General features: G+C 41.5%; 1 protein-coding gene across 1 annotated transcript in view; it reads right to left on the reverse strand.

Annotated features, from left to right (window-relative positions):
• Smim14 (small integral membrane protein 14) overlaps positions 1-16,477 on the reverse strand; it is a 126,156-nt gene that overhangs the window by 37,968 nt on the left and 71,711 nt on the right. Inside the window, exon 3 of the mRNA XM_008833245.3 lies at positions 1,739-1,787. Within this exon, the coding sequence (XP_008831467.1) occupies positions 1,739-1,787 (49 nt within the window). The remainder of the gene's footprint in view (positions 1-1,738; positions 1,788-16,477) is intronic.

The following is a 16,477-nucleotide window of genomic DNA, read 5'->3' on the forward strand; positions in this document are numbered from 1 at the left end:
AAACCCAACCCAGGTCCACTGCAAGAGCAGCTAGTGCTCTTAACTACTGAATCATCTCTCTCTAGCCCAGTAATTTAGAAAAAGATTTATCATTATTATTTAAAGATTCATTTGTTTTTATTTTATACATATGACAGTTTGCCTGTTGCCCCTGGGAACCAAAAGAGGTGTCAGATCCCCTGGAACTGGAATTACAAACAATTGTGAGCCAAATCTAAGTCTTCTCCAAGAATGGCAAGCGCTATTAACTGCTGAGCCATCTCTCAAGTCCCTATTAGTTTTACTTTTAGTTACATGTATATGTGGTTACGTTCACACGGGTTCAGGTACCCAGAGAGGTGGTTGTGGGCTGCCTTATGTGACTGCTGGGGACTGAACTTAGGACCTCTGAAAAAGCAGTAAGTACTCTTAACCGATGAGCCATCTCTCCAGCCGTTTTTTTTGTTTTGTTTTTTGTCTTTTCTGAGACAGAGTCTCCCTGTAGTCCCAGATGGCCTGGAACTCACTATGTAGGCCAGGCAAGCCTTGAACTTACAGAGATCCCCACTGTCTCTGCCTCCCAAGTGCTGTGGGTTTTTTTTTTCTTTTGTTTTGTTTTGTTTTGTTTTTTGTCTTTTTGAGACAGGATCTCCCTGTAGCCCCAGCTGGCCTGGCACTTACTATATAGACCAGGCTGGACTCAAACTCACAGAGATCTGCCTGCTTCTACCTCCTGAGTGCTAGGATTAAAGGACTGCACCACCACAACAGGCTCAACCCTTTCTTCTTTAAATTGCTTGTCAGGAATTTTGTCACAGCACAAAGGAAAGTAACCAAGACAGATATATTCATAATAAAATGATGAAAAACAACACATACGTGATCTCATTTCTGCAGGCACATACAAAATTTATGTATGTCGGGCATGGCCATTTCATGAATATCATAATTCTCGTCTTCAAATCTTAGGTACAAGACTAACCAGGTTTAAATGGTAGTTTATTTGTTCCCATCAATGTATCTCTCAAGCTATTCCTCAGAGTTTGAAAAAGGTCGTGTCACATAATGGTCACCCAGTCTGTCAACTACATTTGCCACAAAGGACCCAACTTCCTGTTCTGATTCTCATTTTCCAACACCCTTGCTGATAAAGCTGTGTGAAGAGACCTCCCCACTGCTCATACTCATGAGGTAATGAGAACGAAGAATCAAAGAATGAAGCCTATGGGCCTCAAAGCTTTCAGACCTCCCAGTGGACACGAATAGCATGATAGGGAAAAGCTGAAGGGTTTGTGGGGCAGCCTGGCTATCCAGTGCTGCCAGTCAAAGGACCCAGTTACACACAGACTTATGGAGAAACAAGTTGGTAAGATAAACACGCAGTTGTCAATGGTAGTTATCGTCTAGTTTTCAGAAGGTTTTCTCGTATCTGTGATTTTTCTAATTTTCTCCAATGGCAAGGTTGTTTTTCAGGCAGGTCAAAATTTTTTTGAGTTAAAAAAGGAAATATATAAGCAGCAAATATGTAACTGAGAGCCATTTACCAAACTAAAGCCAGATACAGTGATACACGCCTATAATCTTAGGGCTTTGGAGATGGAGGCAGAAAGACTAGCCTCAACTACATATTGAGTTCAAGGCCAACCTGGGCTTCAAAAAACAAACAAAATACTAAAACTAATTTCTAATAACTTTTCAATCATTTGTCCTTCAATTCTAACCCCAAAGCCAACCCTCTTGCTGTTCCACAGGTACTTACACTCCCGAAGACACTCTGTGTCAGTGCAGTAGGACTGGGACTGCCGCAACTGCAAGCAAGAAGAAAAGAAGTTACCAATGGACTTGACTGAAGTAATCATCAGATTGCGTCTGTGGCTAGGAATGTAGCGCAGTGTTAGAAATATGTAGTTAGAATGTATGAGGCCCTAGATTTAATCCCCCAAACCACAAAATAAACAAGTGAATAAAAAAATTTAATGATGGAAAAAGAAATAAGGAAAGTTTATGGTAATCCCAGCACTCCAGATAGAATCTGCAGGGAGATCATGAGTTCATGGCCAGCATGGAATACATAAGCAGACTTGTCTCAAAAAGGGTGGTGAGGAGGACAGCCACAGCAGTGGCTGTCACTGTGGCAGCAAGGACAGTAAACAGGTCTATAATCTTAGGTATAGACAGACTGAGGACAGGCCCTAAAAAAACTCCAAAATACCCCCAACAAAAATAATTTTCAAATTAATTGCAATCTGGTACAAGTCACCCATTTAAAATAAGACAACCTCTGACAGACAGGCCAGTTGCAGTGTATAATTACCTTCACACAGAAATAAACTCGAGAGTTTTCTTCTCAAATCAGAAGAAAAAGATTGTTTTTGTAGAAAATGCACTTTTGAAAGGGAAAACACTATTTTTCTTATATTTGCATAAAGAAGCAACGGTTGGAAAAATAAACTAATAAAAACATTTATGACCGAGGTAAGGGAAGCTAGAGGACAGGAAAGTAGAGTTGATGCTCTCCATGCTTATCTTGTATCTGAGACAGGGTCTCATGTAGCCCAGGCTGGCCTCAAACACTACATAGCAGAGGATGACTTTGAACTCCTGATCTTCCTTGCCTCCACTTCTCAAGTGCTGGGATTTCAGGGATGTATCACCATCCCCATCCACTTTAAGGTTTTGTATGAGCTGACTTTATGACCTTGAAATGAGATTATACATTTAAAAAAATATAGCATCAATAACATAAGTTAATCTATAGATGTCCAATTTATGCTAAGATTTTAGGTAGCTAGAAATTAAAATCTCACCTCTTAAAAGAGATGACTGAAAGAGAAAGAAAATGAGGAACATGCAACTTTCCAATTCAGTCTCATTATAAATGATACTTTTTGGGGTTTTTTTTTTTTTGGTCTTTTTGAGACAGGGTCTCCCTGAAGCCTCAGCTAGCCTGGCACTAGCTATATAGACTAGGCTGGCCTCAATCTCATAGAGATCTGCCTGCCTCTGCTGGGATTAAAGGTGTGCACCACCACGCCGGGCTAAATGATACCTTCTTATATATTAAATAGCCCACCATTTGCAATTGCTTATACAGCAACCTATGGAGTGAACTGCTTAGCTCTTAAGCATGGCCTAGATTTAAGATGTGGTAATGTTTTAGTCAAGTTATTTAATACCTCTAAGCTTTAGTTTTCTCATCTAGCAAAATGGGGTCAACAAAACTACTTTTATCTCAGAGTAGCATTGAGGATAAAATATATAATACATGCTGGCCTGGTGGCGCACGCGTTTGATCCCAGCACTTGGGAGGCAGGGGCAGGCAGATCTTTGTGAGTTTGAGTCCAGCCTGGTCTACATAGAGAGCTCCAGGCCAGCTGGGGCTACAGGGAGACCCTGTCTCAAAAAGACAAAAAAAAGATAAAACGAAACAAAAAACACACAATACATGTGAAATGCAGTAACAATCCAAGAATGCTAACTACAATTACTGCACCATACAAAGTGTGGCCTCATCTAAAGTTACTGCAATTAACTTAAAACATTCTGTAAATTACTCTCTAAGATGATCAAGCTTATTCTGGTACATAATACCAAAAATAATCTTGAGTCAGAATGAAAAAAGAAATGTTAACTAATATAAAATTATGTTGCATATCTTAATTCCTTCTGAATCCAAAAGGAATCAATCTAAATATTCTTACTAAAATAATTCTAAGTGGGGGTTGGAGAGATGGCTCAATAGTTAGGAGAACTGGCTGCAATTCCAAAGGACATGGGTTTGGTTCCAGCACCCACATGGTGGCTAACAATGGTCTGTAACTCTAGTTCCAGGGGATTCGACACCCTCTTCTGGTCTCCATGGGCAGTGTATAACATGGGTACAATTACATCCAGGCAAAACACACATACACATGAAATAAAAACAAATAATTTAAAAAAAAATTTTTTTTATTTTTTTAAGTGTATGCGTGTATTGCCTGTATGTGGGTAAGTGCATCCATGTCATGCAATGCTCACGGAGGACAGAAGAGGCTGTCAGATCCCCTGGAACTGGAGTTATGGACAGTTGTTAGTTGCCGTGTGTGTACATTTACAGGCACTCATTTTCATTTTCCTAAAATTTGAAAGAACAGTAAGCTCTCCCAGAGGACCTGGATTTGGTTCCTAGCACTCACAGGGCAGCTAGCAACCATCTGTGACTCCAGATCCAGGGGTTCTGAGGCCCTCTTCTGGCCTCCTTGGGCACTGCACCACACGGGTGTACTTACATACATGCTGGCAAAATATTCATACCTGTAAAATAAATTGTTTTAAAGAGCTGGTGGTCCACAGTATAACATTTTCAGTTAATCATGATATTATAGCTAATTTGTACATAATTAAGGAGAAATCCAGTGCTTCCTAATGAGCATAACTTACATCCTCCTAAAACTCAACATTCATTTCATCTTCACTTTGGCCTTTTAGTTTAGAAATTAAATTCTTAGAGAAACCTTTGGTTTAGGGGCTAGGGCTGTAGCTCAGTATAATGTGCTTGCCTAGCATGCATTATAATATTGATTCCCAGCACTGTGCAATCAGCCAAGCAAACAAAGGACCTTGGTTTGTACTGCTAATTATATTTTTTTTTCTTTTGTCATCTTTCTGAGACAGGGTCTCCTTGTAGCCCCAGCTGTCCTGGAACTCACTATGTAGACCAGGCTGGCCTTGAACTCACAGAGATCCACCTGCCTCTGCTTCCTGAGTACTGGGACTATAGGGATGCATCACCACACACAGCTTTTTTCACATACTTTTTTTTTTTTTTTTGTATTTTAAAAGTGTTTTTAACCTAAAAAATGTATATTCTGGGCTGGAGGTACAGTCCAGTGCTAGAGCATTTGTCCTGGATCAATCCACAGCACCTCAAAAAATTAAATTCTGTCTCTTAAATTCAAGTATTTAAACTTTTTTCTTTCTCTTTTTAAAAGTATTAATTTATCTACTTACTGTGTTATTATGTAGGCGCATGTGTCAGAGGACAATTTAAAGGAGTCAGTTCTCTCCTTCTATCACAAGCGTTCTGAGGATCAAAATCAGGTTTTCAGCATACAGCGTCCTTACCAGCTGAACCATCTCATTGGCCTTTATTTTTTCCTTATTAACAAGTAGACCTGCCTGCTTTATGAGGGAGTCATGCAGTTTATTTCTTCTCTTTTTTTTGGTCTTTTTGAGACAGGGTCTCCCTGTAGCCCCAGCTGGCCTGGAACTCACAATGCAGACCAGGCTGGCCTTGAACTCACAGAGATCCACCTGCCTCTGCCTCCCAAGTGCTGGGATTAAAGGCGTGAGCCACCACACCTGGCCCTTATCTCTTCACTTTCTAACCAGAACCTGAATTAGGAGATTAGCTTGCTTTTTAATTTTTGTTTTTGAAAACTGCTTCATTCTTTTCATTACCTTTTAGAATATTCAGGTAGTGAAACAGATTAGGTGGACCCATGTCTCCCTGGGGCATTGGGGGAGGAATTAAGTATTGTCAGAGCCCTGTTAAATACTGTTAATGATGTCTTCATTAGAAGTACCCCGTCTTGTTTATTTTTCATTTAAGTAAGCTTTTAGGGGCCTAGGGCAATATGACTCCCTAATAGATCTTTCCCTGGATGCTCCAGCTGCCTTAAGAGAAGGAATAACAGCCCAGTAGCCTGCCAGACTTCATGCCAGTACAGCTACTCTGAAAACTCCATGGAGGCCTTGAAGAAGCTGCATGGTAACCATAGCTTCCAGATGCTGAAGTGCAACTCCAGCTCTAGAAGGCACTAGGCCAGCCACAGCTGTTTCAAAACAGTTTGTGCTGGTTGTTTTTGTCATCACATCTCTGTGAACTCTAGATGACCTGCAGCCATCACCACCCAGGCCAGAGGGAGAAAAGTCCTGTGGCTGGTGCACACAATGTCCTTAATTTCTGTAACTGACTTTTGTAACTAGTACAAACATGATCCCTTACATTCATGACTGGTGCAAACAGTGCATGGTACATGGAAGATTGCTCATTAGTGAACTGGCTCAGCAAACTTCCCTAAGTTACTCCATTTTGTTCAGAGCCATTTCAGCAACAACTTTGCTCCACACCAAAAGGAAAAGGGGGGCAACCTTGGGCCTTGGAAAATTGCCCTCACCATGAATCATGGAATGTGCTAATTCCAGATATTATATTTTTACTAACCAGCTTGTTTTCGCTTCTGTAACCTGCTTGCTGCCTTGGGTCACCCTGACACAGGGCATAAGACCACCCTTGTTATCTTGTTATTGTATGACCACCTAGAAGTTACTTACCTTGACTGTCTTATTTTACTTATTATGGCTAAAGCAGTTGGCTAGTTTTAATGTCACAAAGTTGAGTGCCAAGTTATATGACTGTATCACTTGTCTGTACAATGATTGGTTGTTAATAGAATCAAAATACTGCTATGTTGTACAAACCTGATTGGTTCACAAATGTCCTGTTTTAATAATAATTCTGTAATCCTATAAAAACTCTGACTTAACAATCATCAGGGCTGCTTCTACTCCCGAGATAGACAGCCCGGCCAGTCAAAAATTAAATTTTACCTTGCTACTTTTCTTAAAGTGGTGTTGGTGATTTTTTACAAACTCTGTCCTATAACAGCCATGGGTTCAGCATGAGCCACAATTGTGGACCTAATTGATTGAACCCCAGACATCCTACTGCTCTTGATTTTAGGGAACAAAGCAAGTATATCCTATAAAAACTCTGATCTGACAATCATCAGGGCTGCTTCTATTCCCGAGATAGCCCGGCTGGTGGCCGGTCGAAAATTAAAATTTACCTTGCTACTTTTCTTAAAGTGGTGTTGGTGATTTTTTACAAACTCTGTCCTATAACAATTAGCACAGGCACCCCTGTCATACCACTTTCTAGCTATACAAGCAGGCAGATTGGCTCAGTGAACTGACAATATCCCCCACCCCCAGTGCTGCCCCCTAGTGTACCAACATGTGGCTCCCAGAAAAGGGGCTGAGCTGGTAACAGGAAGACAAGATGGCAGAAGCAGCAGTGATCAGAAGGCAGCTGAGGAGTTAGACTCGCTGGGGCAGAAACAGGGAGCAGAGGCCTCAGTCAGCTTAGTAGAGAGAGCAAGAGGGGAAAGAGTTGAGGCTAAAATGTAGAGAAGAGAAATGGCAGCCCCTGGTCACTAGGTCCTGGCACTCTAGGCCTGAGGGTTCTGTTTGAAAACTATAACATTAGCAGGCTCTGCTTGTTGCTGTTGGTTACAACAGAACACTGTTGCCAGAACCCAAGGATTACAATAGCTGCCAAGTGCCAGGGTGGCTGGTGATTAAAGCCCAGAGTAACTTAGGGGTCCAACCTAAGTGGTTACAGCTTTCTGAAGCTCAAAGCAAAAGGATCTAGTTCTTAAGTCTTGTGCAGTGTAAGCTGCTAGTTCAACCAGTCCTGCTTCTAAGCCTTCAGCATTCAAGGGCCCAGAAAAAACAAGCCTATGAAGAGCTTCTCCTTGCCTATCCATAATTTCTCTCAAAATGATCACAGTCAAAATGATTTGTAGCATTAACAAAATGCCTTTAATTCCAAGTTAGAATGGTCAGTACTCAGAATTAAAATAAACATGCTCTCTCTTGCACACACAGAGAAACCCCCAGATTTTTATTGGTCAGCTTTAACTAATTAATTAATTAATTAACCTAGGCAGAGTCTCACGAAGTAGCAGCCTTGGCTGACCTAGAACTCACAGAGATCCGCTTGCCTTCCGAGTGCTGGGAGCCCAGCCAGCTTTAATTTAATAGGTGTTTTTGTTGTTGTTTTTCCAGCAAACTATAACCAACACATACTATACAGTGTGCAGGAAAAACATTAACCATCTAAGACCTACAGTGTCTGGGCTGCTCTTTGCTTGCCGCATAGCCTGCATTTAACTAGCTCTTTCACTTTTCAGCAATATGAGAGAGACAGACAAACAGAGACAGGCTGATGACTTGAACACAAGAACAGATGACCAGAACTCACAGCAATCTCCCTGCCTCAGCCTCTAATGGTTAATGGTTAGACTGAATATAATCATGGAAGGACTATCTACTCTTCTCATGCCTGAATGATACTGATACAGAATACTAAAATTTGAAGGAATGATGGGTATGGTGAAACAGGTCTGAGCTCCCAGCACTGACAGATTGAGTTCCAAAAAAACAAAAATAAAACCACCACCACCACCAAAGAGTTTCTAAAGTAACTCCACTGAAATTTCCTTTATTAATTCAAATGAAAACTTAATTCATAGAAAATAAAAAATGCTCAGCCAGGCATGGTGGCGCACGCCTTTAGTCCCAGCACTTGGGAGGCAGACGCAGGCTGATTCTGTGAGTTCAAGGCCAGCCCCTGGTCTACAAAGTGAGTGCCAGGCCAGCTGGGGCTACAGGGAGACCCTGTCTCAAATAGACCAAAAAAAAAAGAAAAAAGAAAAAAAAAGGAAAAATGCTCAATAGCATGATTTATTTGGGGAACACAATACAGTATCTAAAAACATTAAAAACATATTTGTGGTACTGGAGAGATGGCTCAGAGGTTAAGAGGGCTGGCTGCTCTTCCAGAGGACCCAGGTTTGGTTCCCAGCACCCACATGGTGGCTAACAACCACCCATAATCCAGTTCCAGGGGACCCAACACCCTCTCGTGGCCTCCATTTAACTGCACAACACAGGTGCAACTTTCATACATAGAGGCAAAACACTCATACACATAAAGTAAAAATAAAGTTTTAAAAAATATTTGTTCCGAAAAAGACACATACAAAATTCATCTAGGAACACAGAGAACATGAAGAATGAAAAGTCAGGTGTTTAGTCTTACTTTCTGTGTATTCATTTCTGGGGGAGGGAGAGACTGCGTGCCACAGTGCGTGTGCCAAGGTAAGAGGACGACCTCCTGTTGGTCCTCATCTTCAACCTCCTTTGCAACAGGGTTTCTTATTGTTTCCCACTGTGTACAGCAAGATAGCTGGCTAGGAGCTTCCAGGGATCCTCCTGTCTCAGTCTCCCATCCCACCACTGGAACTACAGATGCCACCACATTGGCTGTGAGTTCAGGGGATTTGAACTACGGTCCTCAGGCTTCTGTAGCAAGGGCTATCTCCCTGATCTGATTCCTTTTAAAGAACATATTCATTTACTATTTATATAGGCCATTAAATATTGTACAAAAAATGTAAAAATATGCCTAGCAAAAAATGCTGGGTAGAAGTCTCTCAGGACTGTTCAGGTACATATATTTTCTTTAAAGGAAGGCTCAGTAGATCTTAATGTGACTTATTTAGATATAGTAGGCATCAGTGACAGTTTATAAGGCCTTTAGGCCAATAAAGGAGAAAATCTGACCATGGGTCTCCCAGATCATATATTTAAATTAATACAGAAAATTTCAGTAAGTTGAAGATGCAGAAGTTTTGGTTACTATATTAGATATGTTAGAGTAAAAGCTCAAATATAGGGCTAGGGAGATGGTACATTGCTAAAATGCTTGCTATATAGGCATACGGACTTGGGTTTAAGCTCCAGTACCTGTGTAAAAAAGCCAGGCACAGTAGTAGGTGTCTGTAATCTCAAGGTGGAGACAGGAGGATCCCTAGGGACTTGCTGCTCAGCCAGTCTAACCAAATCAGTGAGAGACAGTCTCAAAAAATAAGGTGCAGAGGCCTACAAGATGGCTCAGTGGGTAAGGGTGCCTGCTGACAAGCCTGATGACCTGAGTTCAATCCCTAGGACCCACACAGTGGAAGGAGAGAACTCCCAAAAATTGTCCTATGTGTGTGCATGGACACTCACACACACACAGAGTTAAAAAAAAAACACTTTAAAAATAAGGTCATAATTGAAGACCCCTGCATCACACTATGACCTCCACATATATGTGCACTCACAAACATGTACAAACACACACACACACATGCACACACACACGCGCGCGCACACACACACACACACACACACACACACCCGCTGAAATAAAGAGCTAAACAATTTCAAAGAAATGTTTTTGAAAGAGGATTACCTATATTCCAATTCTTAGGTTACAAGAGGGAAGAGGAAAAACAAGAATAAATCAAGTTCTGATTTCTAAATCCAGGTGTTCTTACTGGAATTCCTATTGCTAATGGAAGAAATTCTATACCAAGAGACAGCCAGTTAAACAGAACAGCAGGAGAAGGTAGGTAAAAAGGAGGATAGGGAGAAACCAGAATGTTGCTGCAATGGGTTTCAATGGAAACAGAAAAGGGTCCTCTCAAGGCTGCTTTCGTGGTTGTAAAGAAATGGACTAAGAAAGACTAGTAGACAGTTATAAGAAATAATCTCCACTCTGGAGGCAGAGGCAGGCAGATCTCTGAGTTTGAGGCCAATCTGGTCTACATAGTAAGTTCCAGGCCAGCTGGGACTGCAGGAAGACCCTGTCTCAAAAAGACAAAAAAAAAACAAAACAAAACAAAACAAAACAAAACAGCTCTTAAATGTAACAATTTCCCTTTGGGGGTAACTGGTGTTAAGCACCTGGTAATCAGAGTGTTTCATATATGTTTCAGGTGACTCTGGCAGCAGGCAGACCACCAGGGAGGCTGCATAAGGATCTTTTATGATTAGACCTGTGATTTGGTGCTGGCATCTATGTAGTAGTAGGTCTCTATTATTCTATTACTAAAATTCCATTATTTACCCAACAGCACATATTCCCATATTAAATAAAACAGATTGCATATAGTATAATGAAAAAATATTGCAAAAAAAAGGGACTCACCATCTATCTATTCTCCTCCACCTCTGAATCCCCAGCCACCACTTTAAAAAAAGTTTCTAAACATCCCTTAAACAGAAACATCCATGTACCTCCCAAAATAACAACTAAATTAAGAATATCCAACATTGCTGGGTATGGTGGCACATGCCTTTAATCCCAGCACTCAGGAGGCAGAGGCAGGCAGATCCAGGCCAGCCTGGTCTACATAGTGAGTTCCAGGTCACCAGTGCTACATAGTGAAATATAAGAGGAGGAAGGGAGGGAGGAAGAAGGAAGGTAGATGGATCCAAAACTCATATAACTCAATGATACAATTAAATGACATGTCTAGAGTAAGTAAATCTTTATCACAAGCACCCCAAGCTGGGCATTCTTTGTACTGTAGTTATAAACAGCTTTGAACTTAAACACTGTAGGTTTATAATATACCATTTAGGGGCTGGAGAGATGGCTCAGCGGTTAAGAACACTGGTTGGTCTTGCAGAAGACCCAGGTTCGAATCCCAGCACCCACAGGGAAGTTAACAACTGTCCGTAACTCAAGGTCCAGGGGATCCAACTGCCTCTTTTGTCCTCTGAGGGCAATGCATGACACAGGTGTACTTACCTACATGCAGGCAATACACACATACACATAAAATAAAAATAAATTTAAAAAATTTTTTAATTTGTTTAAAAAATAATATACCATTTTAAATGTTCCTGTCACATGACAGCTGTTTGCTTTACACTCCTATTGCATAGATAATAAAATGAATGAGCAAGTTTATGTCTTTATGTCAAAACTTCCAGATGCAATGACAAAGGAGTGAAGGAGGGGCTGGAAAGATGGCTCAGCGGGTAAGAACACTGGTTTTACTTGCAGAAGACCCAAGTTTGAATCCCAGCACCCACATGGCAGTTAACAACTGTCTATAACTCCAGTTCGACAGCCTCTTCTGTCCTCTGTGGGCATTGCACGACACAGGTGCATTTACCTACACGCAGGCAATACGTGTATACACATAAAATTTTAAAAAATAATAAATAAATTTTAAAAAGATACAAAGGAGTGAAGGAGTTTGGACTGCCCTTTATATCAAGAAAAGGGGGATATCCAAGGTTTCTATATTTATAACTTTTTTCATTCTCCTAAGACCAAATTTCATTATTTTGTTATTATTTCTTGTTTTTGTTTTTGTTTTATTGGTCTTTTTGAGACAGGGTTTCCCTGTAGCCCCAGCTGTCCTGGAACTCACTATATAGACCAGGCTGGCCTTGAAGTCACAGAGATCCACCTGCCTCTGCCTCCTGAGAGCCCGAGAGCTAGGATTAAAGGTGTGTGCCACCACGCCTGGCTCTTGTTTTTATTTTTATGAGATAGGGACTCACTTTGTAGCTCTTGCTGGCCTGGGAACTCCCAAAGATCCTCCTGCCTCTGCCTGCTGAATCCCAAGTCCTGGGATTAAAGGGGAACACCACAAAGCCCAGCTAAATTCCATTAATTTAAAAATCAAAGGTAGGGGCAGTGGAGATGTGTTCGAATCCCAGATTAAGAACACTGGTTGAACTTGCAGAGAAGCTGGGTTCAATTCCCAGCACCCACATGGAAACTATACCTCCAGTTATGGGATCCAATGCCCTCTTCTGGCCTCTAGAGGCACTGAATGCACAAATGCACATATACATGCATAATTTTTTTTAAAAAAAGGTCAAGGGCTAGGTAGAACAACTGCCTAAAATGCATGAGGTCCTGGATTCAATTCCCAGCACTGAAAAAAAAATTGTTGAAAAGCTAAAATTTGCAGGATGTGATAGCCCACACCTGTAATCCCAATACTCAGGAGGCTGAGCAGGCAAATGACAAAGTGAGACCTTGTTGGGGAAGAAAAAAAAAAAAGAAAAGACACTATAGAATGTATTCTCCTTTCAAATCTTATAATTACAATGCATTTGATAATGTTCCTCAAAAAAAAAGAGAAACTTTTGTGATTTTTTAAAAAAATATTTCATTTATAGCTGAGCATGGTGGCGCATGGCTTTAATCCCAGCACTAGGGAGGCAGAGGCAGGCAGATCTCTTTGAGTTCAAGGCTAGCCTGGTCTACATAGTGAGTTCCAGGACAGCTGGGGCTACAGGGAGACCCTGTCTCAAAAACACCAAAAAAAAAAAAAAAAAATTAATCCTCATCCCAAACTAAAATGCACCAGTGCTGTCTGTTAGAGCATTCTAGACATCAAAGAGGTAGATGCTTGGTTGTCATTTGGCTTGCATCCCACTTCAAAACTTTTTTTCAGTTATGAGTATACGTGTACCTCTGTCTGTGTATAGGAATGTGCACGTGAGTGCAGGTGCCCAAGGAAGTCGGAAGTGGTCAATCCCCCAGGAACTAGAGTTACAAACAGTTGTGAGCTGCCTGATGTGGTTGCTGGGAATTGAACTCAGGTCCCCTGAAAGAGCAGTACATGCTCTTAACCACTGAGCCTCCAACTATTTTTTTCCAAAACTTTTATTTTCATGTGTATGTGTGTGTGAGACACACATGTATGCACACATGTGTGAAGGTTCCTGTGGAGGCCAGAGAGGGCACTAGATCCCCTAGAATCAACTAGAATCCTAGGAACCCAACTAAAGTCCTCTGCAAGAACAGCAAGAACTCTTGAGCAGCTGAGCCCTGCTCCAAATGTCCGGCCAGATATTCACCTTTGCGTATATAAGATCTAACTCCATTTCATATAAAAACAAAATATTTTTATTTATTTTTAATTTTATGTGTACAAGTGTTTTGCCTACATGTATGTCATGCACCCATGTTATGCAATGCCCATAGAGGTCAGAGGACATTGGATTCCCTGGAACCGGAGTTACAGACATTGTCAGTCACCCTGTGGGTGCTGAGAACCTAACCCAAGTCCTCTGCAAGAGCAACAAGTGCTTTTAACAACCAAGCAATCTCTCCAGCCCCAAAGCAAAATATTTTTAAGTGGTTTTGTTTAACAAAGAATTTCCAAGGAATTTAGCAATGGATTTTAGCACTTGAATCAAGGGAAACTGTATTTAGCTTAAAACTTTGCCAAGAATCTCCCACCATTTCAGAAACTCCACTGTGTTACTGGTGGTATTTAAAACTAATACAAGGAGTTAAGGAAAAGACAGAGCTGATAAAGCTCTTGCTGTACAAGCATGAGGCCCTCAGCTTGGCTCCCCAGGTCTCACATAAAAGTGGGGCAGGCATGAGGGCCCGTCTAATCCCAGCAGCACGGGAGGCAGAGACTGGATTCCTAAGGTAAACAGGCTACCTACACTAGTCAAAGCAGGGAGCTCGGGGTTCAGCAAGAGATCTTACTCCAGCGTATGTAAGGTACCCAGCAATAAAGAAGATACCTGATGTCAGTATCTGGCCTCCACACAGAGCCCCCCCACACATGTACCCAGATACACATGAACACAGACACACATTCATACACACCATACCCCCAAAAAAGATAAAAACCCAAAATGCGTATATATTTATAGCCTTAAAATTCATAATGATTTTTTATATTAAAAATAGGTATTTTAAGACAGGCACGGAAGCTGGGCGTGGTGGTATACGCCTTTAATCCCAGCACTTGGGAGGCAGAGGCAAGCAGATCTCTTCAGCTAAAGGCCAGCCTGGTCTACATAATGAGTTCCAGGACAGCTGGAGCTACAGGGAGACCCTGTCTCAAAAAGACTCCCAAAAAAAAAAAAAAAAATTGGTATTACACTATTACATCATAGCCTAAATTTCCCTTTTAGGACTACTAGTGTCTGTTTTTTGTTTTTTTGTTTAGTTTTGAGACAGGGTCTCCCTGTAGTCCTGGCTGGCCTGGAAGTCACTGTGTAGACAAGGCTGGCCTTGAACTCACAGAGATCATTGGTCTCTGCCTCCCAATTGCTGGGATCAAAGGTGTGCACCACCATGCCCAGCTAGTGTCTGTTTTTACATAATTGGGTACTCCAACATTTGGTGTAGAGAAATTCATCATTGTATTTACCAAAATGTTCTGTTGATCAATATATCATAAGCTTTGTGTAATATATCTTGTCTTCTAAGTCTGTTTGGTTAATTTACTCCCATTTTTTTGGATCCTATTTGCTTAAAATATCACTCTATCCTTCCATTCTGTTTATGTCCTCACAGGTGAGCTGAGTTTTTTTTTCTTGAGACAGTCTCCCTATAGCCCCAGCTGGTCTAAACTCACTGTGTAGAGCAAACTGGCCTCTTATTTCACAGAGATCTGCCTGCCTCAGCTTCCCTAGTGCTGGTGTGAGCTGAGTTTCTTTTTGGTGTTTTTGAGACAGGGTCTCCCTGTAGCCCCAACTGGTCTGAAATTTGCTATGTAAACCAGCCTGGCCTTGAACTCACTGAGATCTGCCTGCCTCTGCCTCCTGAGTGCTGGGATTAATATGATGTGCTCTACCATGCCTGTTGTGAGTTGAGTTTCTTACAAGCAACATTTTGGTGAGTCTTGTCTTTTAATAAGGCAGTCTGGTTTTGTTTTTTGAAGTTATGTGTATGTGTGTATGTCCGTGTGTGGATTTGTGCATCTGAGTGCAAGTGCTGGAGGAGCCCGGAAAGGGAGGTTGGAATCCCTGGAGCCAGAGTTACATGTAGTTGTGAGCTGCCTGACATGGATAATGGGAATTGAATTCAGGTCCTCTGGAAGAACAGCATGTGCTCTTAACTGCTAAGCCATCTCTCTAGTTCCATGTCTGTGGGTTTTTGTTTTTTGTTTGTTTTTGTCTTTTTGAGACAGGGTCTCCTTGTAGCCCCAGCAGCTGTCCTGGAACTCACTATGTAGACCAGGCTGGCCTCAAACTCACAAAGATCCGCCTGCCTCTGCCTCCCAAGCGCTGGGATTAAAGGCATGCACCACCACACCCGGCTTTGTGTTTTAATTAGAGAATTATGACTAATTACATTTGGGTTACTGGTGAAAGCTACATATCTGGTCCTGCCATTTTGCTGATTTTCTTCTGACAGTTCTGAATATAGTCTGCTCATTTTTCCTCTCATTTATCTTGCAAATGTTGTTTACTGTACTGACACTATTTTATTCTTTCCTATTTCTCATCAGCATATTGATTTTTCTACTAGGATTATTTTTGTGTTCTAATGACACTGTATCAAATTCTTCCTTTTTTATTTTTAATTTTATTATTTTTACTTTATGTGTATGCGTGTATTGTCTGCACGTAGGTAAGTACACCTGTGTCATGCAATGCCCACAGAGGACAGAAGAGGCAGTCGGATACCCTGGAACTGGAGTTACGGATAGTCATTAGCTGCCATGTGGTTGCTGGGATTCGAACCCCAATTCTTCCTCTTTTTAAAAATATTTTATTTATTTTTGTTTTGTTTTGTTTTTTTTGGTCTTTTTGAGACTGGGTCTCCCTATAGCCCCAGCTGTCCTGGAACTCACTCTGTAGACTAGCCTGTCCTTGAACTCAGAGATCCGCCTGCCTCTGCCTCCCGAGTGCTGGGATTAAAGTTGTGCGCCACCACGCCCGATCTTATTTATTATTTTAATTTTATGTGTATGAGTGTATTGCCTGCATGAATGTGAGTGCACCTGTGTCATGCAATGCCACGGAGGTCAGAAGAGGGCGTATGATTCCCCGGGAACTGGAGTTAAAGTCAGTCCGTAGCTGCCATGTGGGTGCTGGGAATTGAACCTGGGTCCTCTACAAGAGC

Source organism: Nannospalax galili, unplaced genomic scaffold (assembly GCF_000622305.1).
Source record: "Nannospalax galili isolate Female #2095 unplaced genomic scaffold, S.galili_v1.0 scaffold236, whole genome shotgun sequence".
NCBI classification, from domain to species: domain Eukaryota; kingdom Metazoa; phylum Chordata; class Mammalia; order Rodentia; family Spalacidae; genus Nannospalax; species Nannospalax galili.